The 19,258-nt window shown below is 30.8% G+C and overlaps 2 protein-coding genes across 2 annotated transcripts; both read left to right on the top strand.

The window, feature by feature from the left end:
* The first annotated feature begins 168 nt into the window (after nt 1–168).
* Nucleotides 169–5,321, top strand: LOC111696476 (uncharacterized). Its single transcript, XM_023466084.1, has 5 exons — nt 169–243; nt 1,446–1,607; nt 2,444–2,528; nt 3,597–3,659; nt 4,950–5,321. Exons 2-5 carry the CDS (start codon nt 1,571–1,573, stop codon nt 5,143–5,145), a joined length of 381 nt encoding a protein of 126 aa, XP_023321852.1. The 5' UTR covers nt 169–243; nt 1,446–1,570; the 3' UTR covers nt 5,146–5,321.
* A 6,172-nt stretch (nt 5,322–11,493) lies between these two features.
* LOC111696497 (uncharacterized) lies at nt 11,494–17,766 on the top strand (the record flags this gene model as incomplete). The annotated part of the gene is given in 6 exon segments (XM_023466110.1): nt 11,494–11,540; nt 13,297–13,380; nt 14,600–14,645; nt 14,932–14,993; nt 15,417–15,532; nt 17,712–17,766. Coding segments are annotated over 6 exon segments (402 nt in total), but the record flags the coding sequence as incomplete, so codon positions are not given.
* Nucleotides 17,767–19,258: the final 1,492 nt, after the last annotated feature.

Genomic DNA, 19,258 nt, shown 5'->3' with positions numbered 1-19,258 from the left:
CCCCCTCCCTACACCCCTTGTCAACTCATATTTGAATAGATAAATTTTTTTTTAAATAGGCATGATTTTTCTTAGCATTATATTTTCAATTCTGAACAGCCTTACTGTGCAACTGAACTGCTGATTTGAACAGTCCTAATCAATTTGCATATTACGCTTCTAAAGCGTTAAATCAATGCACTCTTAAGTCAGTGGCATATGAGCTGTGCTACCAACAACTTGAACAATTATTAACTGTGTTAGGTCAGAACGTTTTGATTTTTTTCATTTCAATTCATTTTGTTTACAGATCTTCGTTTAGCAATCAATAGCAAAAGCTTGTTACGAAACTTTTGTGGATTTCGCCGTTTTTATTGGCGCATTTTCACAATTCAAAATTCTTATTCATAATTAAGGCTGGTCATGTTCTAACGTTATCTAGCCGTTTCGTTCACTGTTATGTTCCAAACCTTAAAAAAAGAAAAAAATTCAGTTATCCATCAGTTTTAACGGTAAAAACAGAACGTTCGTTTTGTTAAAAGTATTTTCCGTTTTTTAAAGTTACCGTTATCAACGATCTAAATTTTATTAATGGCGTTAATGATTTTAAGATTCTCTGTCTTTACCGTTCGTTAATGAACTCTTCCGTTAATTTTCGAAAACCTCCGTTTCGTTAACGGAACTTTACCCAGCGTTATTCATAAATGGCTCTTTTTCAAACAAAATAAAGAGAACGTTTAACCATCCTCAAGATATTTCATTATTATTATTTCACATCTAGCTATTATATACAATAAAACGCTGTACCCAATGTATCCAATTTCTATATTTGCATATTGTTTAAAGCTAGCAATAATAGAAAATGTAGACCAAACTATGCATAAGCCTTAGACAAGTTTTTTTCCAACTTTATATAGTTAAGATATGCTAAAGCTTTTTAAAGCCAATTATCTCTCTTGCTAATTTGTGAAAAGCAATGCCGGATTATTTTATAGGTTTTTTAAAGATTTTAGCCTATAAAGTATTATTTTTACTTTGAATGTAACATAGATATTTTGCTGAAGAGACAGTTTACAAATTTTAATGTTTATCGTTTGATTAAGGAAACTAGAAAACAAGGATACAGGATACCGCAAAACAAGGATACTAGGATACTAGGATACTAGGATACTAGGATACTAGGATACTAGGATACTAGGATACTAGGATACTAGGATACTAGGATACTAGGAGACCAGGGTACTAGGATACTAGGATACTAGGATACTAGGATACTAAGATAGATACTAGGATACTAGGATACTAGGATACTAGGATACTAGGATAACAGGATACAATGATACTAGGATTCTAGGATACTAGGATACCAGGATACAAGTAAACAAGGATACAAGGATATTTTTTTTCCGACTCAAATATAGTATTTGTTGAGTAATGACAATTTATAACTTAAATAATTTCTTTAGAGAAAATTGATCAGTTGAATTCAAACCACGATCCTGAGAGTATGTACATGAGAACTGTTCTGTACATGTAGAACAAGAGCGTCTGGGGAACTATTAGAAACCGTGTACCTGTTTTACAGTACATAATGGAGAAGAGTAACAATATGTACAAATATGCACTAGGTATTATTCTTCAAATTCAAAAATAGCAAACGAAATATCAACAAAAATTCACAAAACATTTTTCTCAATTTGTTCACATTTTAAGAAAAAGAAGGTTTTAAAGAGACTGTAAGCTTAATGTTTTGTAATCCTCCAAGAAAATAAATGTAAAAAACACAATGTGCTTTACAGTGTGAATTAATGTTGATAATTTTTTTGGTTTCTCTACAAGGTTTCTACTTAAGGAAAAATAGGTATCATCGGAACCACTTTTAAATCTATTAAAGCGACAAATTCTTCTACATTATGATTGGATAAAGGTTTCAAGTGTAGAGTTGTGAACTGAGCATTTCAATCTTTTCAACATGGAGGGTCACTTAAAATTAACTTTTCAGCCCCCTTAACATAAAATAAAATCTTTTTATAATAAAACCTCAATCATTAAATTTTTCTGCCTTAGTTTTTATTTCAAAAAATTGCTTTAAACTTTTTTATGAATATTATTTCTGTTTGTTGTTTTAATACCTGGATATATAAACTGTTTTAGGAATAGTATTTCTGTTTGTTATTTTAATTCCTGGATATATAAACTGGTTTAGGAATAGTATTTCTGTTTGTTATTTTAATTCCTGGATATATAAACTGTTTTAGGAATAGTATTTCTGTTTGTTGTATTAATTCCTGGAAATATAAACTGTTTTAGGAAAAATACTTCTGTTTGTTATTTTAATACCTGGATATATAAACTGTTTAGGAATAGTATTTCTGTTTGTTGTTTTAATTCCTGGATATATAAACTGTTTAGGAATATTATTTCTGTTTGTTGTTTTAATACCTGGATATATAAACTGTTTTAGGAATTGTATTTCTGTTTGTTGTTTTAATACCTGGATATATAAACTGTTTGTCTGTACCAGGAGCTCATTCAATTATGTACATTAGGTAATAACTAATTATTTTGCACGGTTGGGTATAAAATTAAATTTTTGAAAAAAAAATTTTCAAAGTTATTTTTTAATTTTTATTCAATTTTTTTTCCTTTTCAAGAGGATCCACAAAGTTTCTGAAGTTTATCATATTGAGAAATCATATGCCAAGTGTTCTTCTTTTGCAACTTTTAACTGTGGCTCTCTTTGTTACAATATAAAACAAAACTTTTTTGCAGATTTAATGTCATTTTTTTCCGTGGATTTCAAATTTTAAAAAAATCTAAAAATTTTGGAGACCACTTTTCTGGGGTCATGTGAGGTGCACATAAAATTTTGGCCCCAATCGGTTCAGCCGTTTTGACGTTTATTGAATAAACCGATTAAGCATATATAATCCAATCAACATGTACCATGAAAACAAGCTCAGATTTGTTTTACAAAATTAACATTTTATTGTTTGTTTTAACGATTTATCTAAATATCTTTAATTAAATTCAAACATTTAATACTAAATTCTTAATATATTATTCTAAGAATTTTTTTCTTTTTTTTATTCATTTTATCTTTAGTGTTTCAGAAAATTACTTTCTCTTAATTACATTGAACAACTTTTTGTTTAGAAAAAATAACAATGTCTTTGTTTTTTTTTACTTTTTTTATTATTCATGATAAGTCATTGTCACTTTAGGAAAGTGATTTTTTATTTCTGAGCACTTTATTCAAAGTTTCAAACTTTATCTTTGTTTAAAGGGATTGTCGTTATAATTTCAAGCTTTACCCTTTATTTAAACAAAGAGAAGCATGTCGATTCACAACGGTACCCTTTAAACCTTAATCAAATATTTAATCATTTACAAAGGTTTAAAGGGGTTGAATTTGACATACCGCTAGCTCTATAAGTAAAGGATCATTTGAAATTATGTTTGTATTTCCTTTAAAAAGAATAAACTCTAATGAAAAAAGAATGTTTACAATGTTTAGGTAGAATGAAAAGATTGAAAAGTAAAGGTAGAATGGATTTGCATCTCGTTTATGTCTATGCATGGTTGATTGATCTGAAATTACACATATTTTATTTTAGAAATCTCCCAAGACTTGAACGAGCTACGTCATATCAGCATTCTCAAAATATCAAAACTCCAAGGTATATAAACATTTTTCAGAAACAATTTTCTATTTTTAAAATCAATCTAAGATCAGAGAACAAAATTGAGAAGTAGAAGAAGAACTATAATTTTCGGAAAAAAAAATTCTGATGAAAACAAATATTGAAAATTAACCGTTCCTTAAATACATTCTATGTAAGAAGTTTCTTGATAACAAACTTTTTAATAATTATTTGACAAGCGCGTACACAGGGGGGGGGGCAGTAGTCCTCTTGTTCAGGGGGGGGGGCCTGTAGTATTATAAAAAATTAGCTTGATCTCATCTACTTATGGGTGTTCCGAAACTTTTCTTGGCGCTTCGCGCACTTTATTTTCAAATTTTACCTTAGTATTTCCCTTTTATCAAAAACTCCACCCCTACCTTACTTGATAATCAGCAATAGCTATATGCATATTATGCAAGTGTTTGGCATGTCTTCCCGCAAATACAGAGGGATTCAAAGGGAGGTAGTCTCACGACTTCATAGAATAATACCGAGGGATATATTACAATATATAGTCCTTGAATTGGGACTACAAAGGAAAGTAGTCTTAGGCGACTACTCAGGACTTCAGAGAGTAATGTAGAACTATAAAGAGATATGCATAATAATATAAAGTCCTTCAGGACTAAAAAGAGGAGTAGTCTCAGGAGACTACTTAGGACTTTAGAGAGTAATATACAACTATACTGAGGGAAACACTATAATATATAGAAGGACTACAATGAAGAATAACAGCATTTTTAATGCCCGGAGGGGTAAAAATCGCTATGGGGGGCAAAAATAAATTTCGCAAAAACTACCCCCCCCCCCCTAAGTAAAATCTTGTGTACGCGCCTAATTTGATAATTATCTTACGAAACGCCACCACATAAATGTTATCAAAGCTGCTGTACGTAAAAATAATTTCAGGTGAACGCCAGAACACAATCATAAAAGAATTGATTCCCTGATTCACATTGGTACCCTGTACACATGTGACCTTAATGAGCAATAATGAAGTACATATCATATGTCTTTCTATCTTACAGTACGTGCAAAAAATGACAATTTTTTCCAATGTTTCTCTTGCTTAATCAAAAATAATCAATTTTTAAATAGAAAAATAAAGGTTATCTCAGACCAAGGTATGGTCGGACGTTGGGAACTCAAAATCACGTGACTCTACAGTTTCATTTATTTTTTGGAAATGTCTTTGAATTTGAAAATCCAATCAAAAGTTCTTTTTCTTAAATTCTATTCACAAAAATGACACAGTTTTAAGATATTTAAAATTCTGTTATTTAGAGAAGAGAATTATGATAGTTCCTTGTGGCGATCTGTTAAAGATATGTGGTTTGTTAAATCAGGAATTCCTTTTCAAGAAAAGAAAATGAAACACACGCGGCGATCAGCTGATTTCGACAGTGTCTACTCCTGGCGGCAAAACCATGCAACATATTCACAACCATTTACCGGGAAACCATACAGAAGATTGTATTAATATTTGTTAACAAGAACTTTTAGAATAATTTTAACAAAACATTGAGTACCTTAGCAACTTAAAGAATTGCTTAGTTTTTTAGCCAATTTATCAAAACAATAATTGTTGTGCATTGTCAACATTGTAAATATACAAATACTTTCTTGTGTTCAGACTTAAATAAATTATATTTGAATTTTGAACATTTTTATCTGAGAAAATTTAGAAAATCACTTGGGAATCATGAGCATATATAAATTATACAGTAATTAATATGGCCCCAGGGGCGATAGCAATTATATTAATATGTGTGAAGAAAAAATGTTAAAACTATGGGATTGGATTTTGAAAAGGGGGGGGGGGGGGGGTCACCTCCTCTATATTCTTAGTGTGATACACAAATCTTTAACATATGATACACAGACTAGATATACACAGACTAGATAAACACAGACTAGATATACACAGACTAGATATACACAGACTATATATACACGGACTATATTTACACAGACTATATATACACAGACTATATATGCACAGACTAGATATACACAGACTATATATACACAGACTAGTTATACAAAGACTAGATATACACAGACTAGATGTACACAGACTAGTTATACACAGACTAGATATACACAGACTAGATATACACAGACTAGATATACACAGACTAAATGTTCACAGACTAGATATACACAGACTAGATATACAGTATACACAAACTAGATATACACAGACTAGATACACACAGACTAGATATACACAGACTAGATATACACAGACTAGATATACACAGACTAGATATACACAGACTAGATATATACAGACTAGATACACACAGACTAGATATACACAGACTAGATGTACACAGACTAGATATAAAAGACTAGATATACACAGACTAGATACACACAGACCAGATATACACAGACTAGATATACACAGACAAGATATACACAGACAGGATATACACAGACTAGATATACACAGACTAGATATACACAGACCAGATATACACAGACTAGATATACACAGACAAGATATACACAGACAAGATATACACAGACTAGATATACACAGACTAGATATAAACAGACTAGATATACACAGACTAGATATGATATACACAGACCAGATATACACAGACTAGATATACACAGACTCGATATACTTAGCAGGCCTATTGTTGTACCGGCACGACATGCCACATTTACACAAAAGGTTATTGACTGCCATCTAACGGTCAGTTGTTTCATGTAATAACCACTCATGGTGGTTAAGTTTTACAATTTTCTAAAAATAACTTTCAACTTAAAACATGAAATGTATGAATCAGTCTATTTTTAAAGGTTTTGTACTTATATAAAGGATCATTATACATCCCTGAATACAGGCGTAGCTGTTTATTGGTCGTGTACTCTAGTTGTACACAATGGAACCTGTTGTGGAAAATATCGCATATTTTAGCATTAAATATATCTCTGTACTTTGTTTTCTCTGTTGCTGCCATATTCACTGTGAACTAAAAATCGACCAGATTTATGTCAATTTTACTCCCATTTGAAATCGAGCTATAAACAGTTGTCAAACACAAACACAATTCCTGATGGACAATATAATATAAGAAGTATTAGAAAAGAAGAATTGAAAATGCATTTCTCCAATTTAAAACTGAAATTTAACACCTACTAATCCAACCCCTCTCTGTCTGGTGTCTGGACTGAAGTATGCTCTTCTTAAATATATTTTTAAATCTAATCTAATATAATAAAAATACATTAAGATTCAGCATGATTGAAAATATGTGAATTGTTACGCAATGTTTTGGTGCACCCTGGGGGATGCAGTACGCTTTGTACTGTACATTGTACATTTTTATTCTTTTCAAAATTCAAAAATAAGGCTTCTTTTTCAAATAAGACCAAAATTATTACCAAATTAATGTGACATTTTTTAAAGCGGGGGGGGGGAGAGGAAATGTCAAAAATGACAATGTTTGAAAGTTTTCTTAAATGCAATCCTATAAAATATACGAGTTCTGAAAAATCAGAGTACATATGTTAATAATTATGTACATTGTACAATTTTTAAACATTCTGTTTAATGTTATTGCGTTTACTTTATGTACAGGGTGTCCCACGAAACATGACAGTTTGTAAATTAGTTTAGAATGTCTTCTTCCATAATATGTAGAGTTGTTTGATACCAAAGACAATAATAAAAATATTATTTGGGAGTCATTTTTTATTATAATTGATTTCAAAGTAAATTATATTTAAACAAAAGATTTTCTAACGAAATAAACTGCAAAAAGCCTTTAATATCTAATACAGTATAGGGAAGACGACATTCATAACTATTTATCAACTGTCATGTTTCGTGGGACGCCCTGTATATAAATAATTGTAGTAATAGTAAAATAAAGACAAATATTTTAAATTTTTTGATTGTTAATAATCTGAGAAAAATTGGTCTTGGGGTTTCTGAGTTATGATTACTACTTTTTATATGAAATATAGATTTATAACGTTTAACTTTTGACCAGATTTAATGAATGAAGGATATGAACCACATAGACGTAGTTGAACCGCTTCTCCCTATTTATTAAACCTAAAGGTTACTTTTTACATCGCCAACATTTTTCAAAACTGACTGAGCAACTTTTTTATATTGAAGGAATACATATATTTTAGAAAATTGGGCCAAAAATAAAAATGAAAATGTCATTTTAAAAACATTATTTTCATCTCATTTGTTTTTTGAGTTCTATAACAATATTATCAGGCATAAAAATATCAACAGTTTTCTTTTTGCAGTTTTCAGCTCAATTTACCAATAATATTTTATCTTTTCAGTTTAAACTTTATTAATTTTTTCTCTTTTTATTGAAACCTTTTAACAGTTTTCGTTGCGATTTGCCAAAAGTTTTAATTTACTTTTATTGTAACCTCTCAGCAGTTTTCATTGTAATCTCTCAATAGTTTTCATTCATTTTATTGTAACCTTTAACAGTTTTCAATGCAAAATCTCAATAGTTTTCATTGTAATAGTTTTAATTTTGATCTAAAATAACTCAATAGCTTTCATCGCAATCTTTTAAAAGTTTCATAGTTCATATCTCATAGTTCATATCTCATAGTTCATATCTCATAGTTTATATCTCACTAGTTTTATTTAATCTCTCAACAGATCATACCGTGGTAGGTGATCATATTAATATAATGAAGACGACTTTTTTATTTAAGTATTTAATATGAACAAGCTGTTATAGAATGACAACTTTACAATTAATTAAAGAGAAACTTTTTTAATTGACAGCTTCTCTTTGTTTCCGTATTTTTGTGTATCCGGCCATGCTGTTCAGAATCTTGGTATAAATCAAAATTAAATCCGAAATTCGTCTTCATTGTATTAATATAATCGCCTACCACAGTTAGGGATGTTAACGTTTTCATTTTTTTGAGAAACGATCGTGAAGGGCATCTGTATTTATCATCGAGTAGTTTTTAGGAAAATATCAAAATATCCCCCACAACTTTTTATCTTCATATGTAAGACGACATTCAATAAAGTTGCATGTATTTTTTTCATTCAAAAACGATCGTTTTTCCAAAAATTACCGTTTTGATAATATTCGTCGTTTTGTTAACGATCGTTAACGACAACCCTTCGTTAACGATCGTTAACATAATTGTAAATAAAATTTGTTTTTTTCAAAAACGATCGTTTTTTTAAAAACAATCGTTTAAAAAACGGTCAACATTAGATTTGAAAAAATTGACAATGATATTGTACAAAAAAAGGCAAAATTGGCGACATCTATGGTTGAATTGTTAAACTGTGTTTCTGTAACGGTTTGATTTCGGAAAAATACAGGGGGGGGGGTGCCAAACGCGCCCCCCAACCTGTTCAGGGTTGAATAAGATTTTCAGAATCTTATTAAAGAGTGACTTATAATAAATCTTCATTTGTCGGATTATTGCAGAGACCGTGTTTTGTGAATCTTCGTTAAGCAAAATCTTGCGAAAATTTGTGATTTCTCGGTACATCATGCGCATGCGTGGATTTTCTGCACTTTCTCTTCTCCTACTTTCTTTTTAGCCCAGCTGCACAGTGCAGGGGTCAGCCGGGCCTACTCACTTAATCTTACTGCAGGGGAACATTTTTTTTGGGGGGGGGTGAGATTTCGATTCAAAAATGGTAAAAATTATATTTAATTTCTATTTATAGATTTAAAATTTCGACCCAAATTATTTTCAAAAAAAAATTTGAGTTATTTTAAATTTGATTTATAACAATTGAACTTTTTATCAAAGTGAAAAAAGAGAATTTTAATTTTGCTAATAGAAAAAAATACTTCATAATACCCCCCCCCTTTCTGCAGTTTTATCCTTTATATATGAAGATTAGTATTCAAGTATACCTTAACCTTGTCCCTGGGGGGAGTATAAGGACAGAACTTAAAATCTGGCGAATTCTTGATCTCGATGAAACTTGTTAAAATGAAGACAGAGATCATCGAACTATAAATATTTAATTACAATCTTTTTAACCTTTCATAGTTAAAACTTAAACTTAAACTTAAAGGTCTACAACATCTAGTTGCAAAGATGTAAGTTTGAAATATTAAAGGTCTACAACATCTAGTTGCAAAGATGTAAGTTTGAAATATTAAAGGTCTACAACATCTAGTTGCAAAGATGTAAGGGCTAGACAATTTTGTTTTGAGGAGAGAAATTGGTTCTTTTCACTTTTTTGAAAAAGGAGAATGTGTAAGTGTTGTATTTAAGTGACGTTTACAATTATATTTTACAAATGTGAAAAAGTGAAATATATGACGTGAATATTCTATATGCAGAAACAAGAATGCAAAGTTCAGCATTTCACAGGAAACAAATCTGTAGTTCTCATGATTTAAGGGACTATAATAGACGTAATTTAGAGTGATCCTCCGATTAAAGAGCTTCATGTCGGATTCACAACGGTGTCCTTTGAAATCGAGTAGCTATAAGCAAGTGTTTGTAGTGTGAATGCAGTATGCATGATACAAATTTGTAAAGGAATTGAGTCTTTGCCACAAACTCAAATTTATAATCCCTTTATCTTTGCAATCTAATGGTGTAAACCTTTGATATTTTAAACTTTGATTATTTGGCAAGAATACCACTTGATCGCAAACCACTTGATTGAAAATCAAGAGTTGATCGCTACAAGTTAGTTTAACAAGTTTGAATACCGATTTTACTGTTATTTTCATTCTCCCCTTTCATTTGATCATAATAAAATTTATAGTTTGTAACATTTTAGATCTATAACATTTGGTTTACAATGATTTAGGGATTAGAAAATCAAAGTTTGTGACAAAAACTCAATATCCGTTCCTTCCTTTTTTCTGTTTGTATATACAATTGAAATTAATAAATTTTTGTAGAGAAAGCAAGAGTAAATTTTTGAAATACGTCTACATTCCCTTTAATATTGAACAAATAATTTTTTTAAAAAATGTGCAAATCTTGTGAAAATATATCCCACTCTCTATAGTTTATTACGAAGCAAAAAACCTCACCCCCCCCCCCCATTATAAACATGGTGGTTCTTGTTTTGGAAAATAAGTCATTAATGATAATTATTATAATAAAAGTTTGTAAAAATTACAGAACTGATCCAAAATAATTAGGGATGCATTAAGAACAACAAGGTATGTTGCACTGCAATTTAAAGCTTTCAAGTTCTTGCGCAAAAATTAATTCTGAAATTTATGTGTCTTGGGCTACAAAAAATTACCGGATCTATGAGAGCGTAAAATAGATCATAGTAAACAACATAGCCCCAATATTCACAATTTGTAAACATTTATTTTTTAATATTAATTTTACAAATTGTTTAATTAATAAAAAAGGTGATATCGCTGTGGTTATAAAATTTTTATGTTATTTATATGAAAAAAGAGTTTTGTCATTATTTTGATCGAAAATTGTAAACTTGTAGAGATCTTCTCTTGAAACATTTTTATATACAGGGTGTCCCACGAAACATGACAGTTGATGAATAGTTTAAAATGTCGTCTTCCAAATACTGGATAAGATTTATAGACTTTTTGCAGTTTAGTTCGGTAACAAAATCTTTTACTCCAATAAATCTTAATTTGGGATCGATTTTACTATAATAAAACTGGCGTATAATGTTTATTATTATTTTCTTTGGTATCAAACAACTTAACAAATTATGGAAGAAGACATTTTAAAATATTCAGCAACTGTCATGTTTCGTGGGACACCCTCTATCATCTTTAATTTTACATACATTTAAAATATTTTTAGATTTTATGAATTTTATAACATTTTGAAAATAATCAGATTTCAGACAAAATGGGCAGTGATAAAGATATCGAAGAGAAGTTTAAAAAGGAAAAAAAATTAAATATTTCAAAGAAAAATTCCTCTTTTTAATTTTTTAAGTGTCTACAATGTCTATAATGTTTATCTTAGAAAACACTTTGGGAAAGTAAGTTTCCGGAAGTGCAGTGTTTATGCTAATTTAATAAGAGCATTTTGTATAAATATGCAGTTTTCCGCTTTTTATTGCAAACCCTTCCATAGACATTTTTGCTAAATTGTAAAAAAAATGTCAGAAAAAAAAATGTTTTTATAAATTCGGCTTGTTAGTTTGTATCTAAAACACGTCAAAATAACGGGACCGATCGGGTCACGGGCAGCCGTAGTACATTTGAATTTTCTGAGCAGCGTCAACCTTTTCGGTCCCGGTTTGTTCTGTATCGCCGGGACATTGGGTAAATAAAACAGACACTCAATAGGACTAGCCGGTGCAACAAGGTTGACACGGTCACACTTTAGGTTGAATTTACTTTTACTAGAGGGTCAGGGGTGCGTGGGGCTACATTTTTTGTTGCAACTGACATGACCCCGAGGAAGATTTACTTGTCGCAATTGAAAAATTGTGGCTGTAAAAATTTTGAATTTTATGATTTTTGAAAATCTTGCCATTTTAACAGAAAATCCACGCACATTTTCGCCATAGGAGATTACGGTATAAAAACGGTGGCTTAAAAGTTAAAAACTAAATCTAACATTTTTATTAGCATGCTTTTATTTTAAATTAAATTTAAAACATTATTATATTGAATAGAACATTAATTATTTGACAACAAGGAATATGCTTAAAATACATATTTTCTGTTTATATATTAGATGTACTTTCAATTTAAACAATTTGTTTTGTTGTATGAGTCAGGAGTTGTAATTCTAACTTATTTTAACGTAAACATCATTAATTTTGCAACATTTAAACACTGTATACACGTTGCACTGTTGCATCCAGAGATTAAACACATCGAACAGAGTGTATTTTAGTTAATTTTGAACATATTTTGAAGATAATAACATTGTAAATTTGGTTTAACTGTAACCATATCATGATTGGAGGAGTGGGGGGGGGTTCAACCCCCTCCCTGTGGTTGTTTTCATAATGGCTTACACTGGAACGCTCAAACTTCTTGACTTTTTTAACTTCATAGTTGTAAACAAGTTAATTTTTTTATGAATAGGGTAGTTTCAGTGTTTCAGTAAAATTAAAAATAGTCAAAAACTTTTTTTAATAATGAAGCTAGATATCTAAACAATAATGAAGCTAGATATCTAAAATTTATATATTTGAAAAATAACAGGTGCCACACTTCCGTGGTAATAATTGTCAATTTTCCAAAATTTCCAATGAACTTATTTTTTTTAACCTAGGGACTGAGGTAAGGAAGGACGTTTAAATAATTCACATTGAAATGTACACTAACCTTTAGTACAATACCTTGATCAAAACTATAACTCTTTTTAATTTTTGATCAGAACTAACAATCTTTTTCTATCTTTGCAATTTTTTGATTCTAGGAATTAAATTAAATTTTTTTGTTTAAAAACCACATCTTTTTCATACAGAAATATATAACATGGAAAAACCTAAAGATATATTTTTTAGACGGAGGGAGGGGGGGAGGAATAGGCTCTAGTTTTATGGGTCAAATTCTATCTAATCTCTACATCTATCTCCTAATATTTCTCCTTTTACAGTGTTTCAGAAGGGGAAGGGGGGGGGAATAATTTATTTTTAAAAAATTTCGCATGAGAAAAAAATTTAATTTTCTCGGGTAAGGATGTAAGCAAGGAGATTTCCAACTTGAAGGAGTTTCTGATCCAGCAGGGGAAGGAGATTGTCAGACTTAAACAGGATGTAAAGGTAAGGATTGAGGGGATACAAAATTAAGGAGTCGTCAAGAAATCATGATTACTCAATTGTGATATTCATCTAAAAATCAAATTAATCTATTTGGAAGATCGGAAGACCGAACTTTTGTGAATCCCGGGATCAAGCATTGATCTCAATAAATTCAATATAATTTTTCCTAAGCATTGATCTCAATAAATTCAATATAATTTTTCCTCAAGCATTGATCTAAATAAATTTAATCTAATTTTTCCTCAAGCATTGATCTCAATAAATTCAATATCATTTTTCCTCAAGCATTGATCTCAATAAATTCAATATAATTTTTCCTCAAGCATTGATCTCAATAAATTTTATTTAATTTTTCCTCAAGCATTGATCTCAATAAATTCAATATCTTTTTTCCTCAAGCATTGATCTCAATAAATTCAATATAATATTTCCTCAAGCATTGATCTCAATAAATTCAATATAATTTTTCCTAAAATTTCCTAAATATAACCTAACCTAACCGAGAATCGAGATTAAAAGCATTCGAGGATCATCACAAAAATAATGTTGAACTTCGCTTTATGCGTGAAACAATGAGAAATTTAAAGAAGTATTAGTGTTATGCTGCTGCGTTATGAAAATATTTTCTTGTAAATCACAGACAAGTCCTTACAGCTAAAATTATCATTTCACTTTAAAGGCACTGTAAGCGTAATATCAAGTGAACTTCCCCTTAACCCTAATTCTGGTGGGTGCAAAGAAATTTAAAGAGTAAAATTGTGGTTAATTTGGAAGATCTAATAATATTAGTATGAAATATGTTTACACTTGCTGGTTGCAAAGATATAACGATTAGCATATTTAATGAAGTGACAAAGACTCAATTCCTTTGCATAAACAAAGCCGGAAACTTTTGATCTCGATCAATTGTTAATCTGCAGATTAATTTAATCTTCATTCGATATCCGTAATGGTAAAAGGATGGGAGCTTTGATCACTAAAACAATTAAAATGAAAGATCAAGCGATTGGGATTATGCTTGTTCTCCTATTGTTATTAATCTCCAGATTAATTAATTGATCGGGATTAAGGATATCCCATTCTAAAGTTTTCAGCTCTGGTCTGATGTGATTACATATTTTTAAATTAAATTAAAATTCCTAAATTTTATTTTACTAAATGTATATCTCAATTCTTAAAATTCTATTTATTATGCTTTATTCAACGCATTATGGTTTAGGCGCAAAAAGAGATTGTTCATCTAAAAGGAGACGGAACCCAACAAGGTAAACCAATTGCTCAAGATTTATCTTTAACAATCCACATATAAAATATCTAAATGCAACTTGAAATACAGTGAAGGAAGGGGGGGGGGGACAATATTGGATTAAGTATAAATATAAAATATCTTGGATTAAGTATAAAAATAAAATAACTAGGATTAGTTTGAATCTAAAATATGTAGGATTAAGTTTAAATATAAAATAACTAGGATTAGTTTGAATCTAAAATATGTAGGATTAAGTTTAAATATAAAATAACTAGGATTAAGTTTAAATATAAAATATCTAGGATTAAGTTCGGATCTGAAGCTGATCTTAGATAAACAGCAGCATGCACTAGAAAAACAAAAGGTTAGTTTAGATTTAATTGACAAATTAAAATTATTACAAATTAAGAAACATAGAATTTAAAATCTTTGCTCTAAAAGTGAACGATTTTTGAATAATTTGATTTTGAATCACATTTCGTATTATTGGGCACTACGTTTATTTCTCCTACAGGGTTACCCACAAAGTATAAGACTTTAAAGATGACTTTATGCAAGTAACGGAGTCCTGAGGTATACAGCCATTCATTTCTGTATTTGAAAACAAACTACTGTATTTAAACAATTTCGTAGACCATTAATAGTCCATATTGAAAACAGAAAGCCCAATCTAACATTTAGATCGTCATATTTCAAGAGTTTGTGGTCGTCATTTTATGCTCATACATTGTGGGGAACCCTTTGATATTTAGAACTAGCCAAATAAAGATGGACCTTCCTTACTCAGGAGAACACGACTAAACTGAGTAAGCTGTGTCTGGGAACCCTGACAGAACTGGAGAAACTTGAGAAGAACCAGCAGGATAAGGTTCAGGATACAAGGACAGAGGAGAAAATAAAGAGGTAAGGAAGGACGGAGCAGGACAAGGTTCAGGATACAAGGACGGAGTACAAGATACAAGATCTAAAATAAAAGGATGAAGCAGGACAAGGTTCAGGATACAAGGACGGAGGAGAAAATAAAGAGGTAAGGAAGGACGGAGCAGGACAAGGTCCAGGATACAAGGACAGAGGAGAAAATAAAGATGTAAGGAAGGACGGAGCAGGACAAGGTTCAGCATACAAGGACGGAGTACAAGATCTAAAATAAAAGGATGGAACAGGACAAGGTTCAGGATACAAGGACGGAGGAGAAAATAAATAGAGGTAAGGAAGGACGGAGCAGGACAAGGTTCAGGATACAAGGACAGAGGAGAAAATAAAGAGGTAAGGAAGGACGGAGCAGGACAAGGTTCAGGATACAAGGTTGGAGGAGAAAATGAAGAGGTAAGGAAGGACGGAGCAGGACCAGGTTCAGGATACAAGGACAGAGGAGAAAATAAAGGGGTAAAGTAAGCATGGAGCAGGACAAGGTTCAGGATACAAGGAAGGAGGAGAATATAAAGGGGTAAGGAAGGACGGAGCAGGACAAGGTTCAGGATACAAGGACAGAGGAGAAAATAAAGAGGTAAGGAAGGATGGAGCAGGACAAGGTTCAGGATACAAGGACAGAGGAGAAAATGAAGAGGTAAGGAAGGACGGAGCATGACAAGGTTCTGGATAAAAGGACGGAGGAGAAAATGAAGAGGTAAGGAAGGACGGAGCAGGACAAGGTTCTGGATAAAAGGATTAAAAATAAAGAGGTAAGGAAGGACTGAGCAGGACAAGGTCCAGGATACAAGGACAGAGGAGAAAATAAAGAGGTAAGGAAGGACTGAGCAGGACAAGGTTCTGAATAAAAGGACGGATTGTATTGGGAACCCAGCTTTGTCTGGGTTCTATCCTGTGACTCTATCAAGTTTTCCAATCAAAATTTGATCTTGCACACAAACAAACAAACTGACAAACAGAGATTACTGCTTTAACTATTTAGATAATTGGGCAAACAAAAGTATATTAAGAGAGTATTTGAGAGTTTACTAACCCAGAAGGGCAGGAGGAGAGGGGGGGGTGGACATGGGCGTAAGACGCCCCCCCCAGAATATATGACAACCAGAGAATATACAGAGAGTGGTACTTAAGCTAGACAGTAAAAGAGTAAACGCATCTCGATGGTTCATGAATAAAAATGTAGAAGAAATCTACTAAACTATTTAGCATGGTAAAATCCGCAAAATCCCCGGAGAAAACTTTCAAAGGTTCAATTCATCAACTCTTTATGTAACTGTCAGTATAGGGAAAACTGCACTGTATAAATATTCTTAAATCGTAATAGATGCATAAAATTTTACTAAAATACTATATTCAAAAAACTTGTTGGTTCAAACAAAATTATAGAATTCTATTATAAAAAGTTATACTTCAAATTAAGTGACATGGAAATAAAACCTATTCCACTTTGAGTTTCTAGTATTCTTTGCAAAAAGAATCTATCATTGTAAATTCTAGAGTGTTACTTTAATACTTTATAAGAGTGTCTGAAAGACATAGACATCTAGAGAATTAAAAAGATGTTCTTAAAATTTAATTCTAACTGTAAGAGTGTTTAAAAAAGGTCGTAGGTCGTATGATCTTTTCCCCACATTTTGGAAATTGCAAAGCAAAAATTTTTTTATTTGGACACACTCTGTGCATGGACTTAAATTCAATTTAATCTTTATTTTAAAGAAGAAGATTGATCATTACACTGCTACACAAATCCTTCATACAATTTTATGGAAAATCAGTTTTTTTTTTAGATAACTGATTACTCGCAATTTGATTTAGCAAAATATATTAAAAAAATAATAAAAAAATAAAAAATAAATAAAAAATAGCTAAGTTCTTAGACATTAGGTTTAAAAAGATATTTTTAAAAAATAATTCAACTGCGAGAAAAAAAAATGTTGCCGGAACTTTATTCAGATTTCCCTAAAGAAGTACATTTTTCAGAAGCGTTTGTAGAAAAAATTTTTTTTAATAAAATAAAAAAAATGTTGGTTTACGGTAAGGAAAATAGATCGTTTTTTGGTTGTAATAAAATTCCCACGAGGAAAAACTTTAAAGGAATTGTTTTCCGCGAAAATTTAAAATTAGCTTTTTAATAATTAAAATATTGATTTAGGCTGTCAGAAGAAAACAGGAAATTGATTCATCTTGTGACAGCTTTGGACCAACAGGTTGGTTTTTTTGGCTTTAACCCTATACCAGTTGGGCTATTTTCAGTCGGAGGGGAGGGGAGGGGGGGGTCTAATACCCTCTTTCTTATTTCTGCCCTTAAATTCATGATAGGGAAGTGCAGGATGCAAATATTTGCATTGACAGCCTTCTTAATTTTTTTTTAGTATAGAATATTGCTAAAATAAAATTATTTGAGTAATTAATAATAATATTTGTTTCTAAATATATTGTTATTGGTTGCATACAAAGAAGATGAGCTGAATGTACGTAATTTATACTGTCTGTTCATTTATATTAAAATTCTCTTCATTTGTAAACTGTTTTTCTTTCAAACTATTAATTAAGCCAGTTTACAGTTTCATGCTTATAATTACTGAACATCTTTTAAATGCTTTTTGGAGATGTTTTTTAATCACAAACTTACTTTCGTTCACTTAAAGTGTTGGTTATGTAGAAAAAACAATTCCAGGATAGATTTTTATTTTCTATTATAATAAGATATGGAATTTTTAATTCAAGTACGGTGGTAGGCGATTATATTAATAAAGCTGGACATAAATCAGAATTAAGATCGAATGTCATCTTCATTATATTGATATAATCGACTACCACCGTACAAAGATCTTAGTAAGATATTGTTCTAAATCCTTATTTCAACCCACATGTTTTTTTCTGAGCTTCAAAAACAAAGAAACTTCCATTGAGGACATTAAATGCCCCCCCCCCCCAACAAAAAATAAATATTTATCACATTTCTTATTCATTGGTATTTAAGAATCATCATATATATATATTTATATATCTACGGTAATATAAGACACGCAAAAAATAGATCTAAAAATGGATCTAGGAAATCGATTATCTTTAATAGAATAGAAATTTATGTAAAGAACATCAATTAAGACAAGAATTTGCTAAAGAAATTAATTGCTCGCCACTACCAACCTGATGTTGCAAATATATCAAAGGTTTACACCAGATCAGGTCGTTAAGCTAAAGAGATGAAGTATTGGTCTGAGAATGTTGAAATTCTCTGACTTTTCTTAAATACCCAAAGCCCTCCCTTTAGGTCTAAAACCAGGCTTTTATACCATTTGCCTGAGTCCCCAGGCTTACTGCCTGAATGACTACTTTTTCCCTTATATGAGGAAATAAACTGCAAATGTTTTGCAAAGAAAATTTTGAAAATGATTTGCATACAACCCGTCAAAAGAAAGATGCACCTTTTTAGATTTTCTTCATTACACATCAGGTCATTCAAAATTTTTCTAAATTTTTGGCGTATTTGAAATGGCATGGTCAAGATATATTTTATCATTTGTTGGCCTTTTTTTGCAAACATTTCAAATTTAAAACAAAATTTTGCAACAAAAATTTCATTTTTTGCAAATTTGCAATTTTTATTGCAGATTCTAAAAGTAGAGCATAAGATGAGCTTTCCAATGATGTATCATTTGTCATATTTAGACATCAAACATGGGGTTAAATTTA

This window comes from Eurytemora carolleeae, unplaced genomic scaffold (assembly GCF_000591075.1).
Source record: "Eurytemora carolleeae unplaced genomic scaffold, Eaff_2.0 scaffold199, whole genome shotgun sequence".
NCBI classification, from domain to species: domain Eukaryota; kingdom Metazoa; phylum Arthropoda; class Copepoda; order Calanoida; family Temoridae; genus Eurytemora; species Eurytemora carolleeae.
The sequence above is the reverse complement of the archived record's forward strand: the minus strand, read 5'-3'. Positions and strand labels throughout refer to the sequence as shown.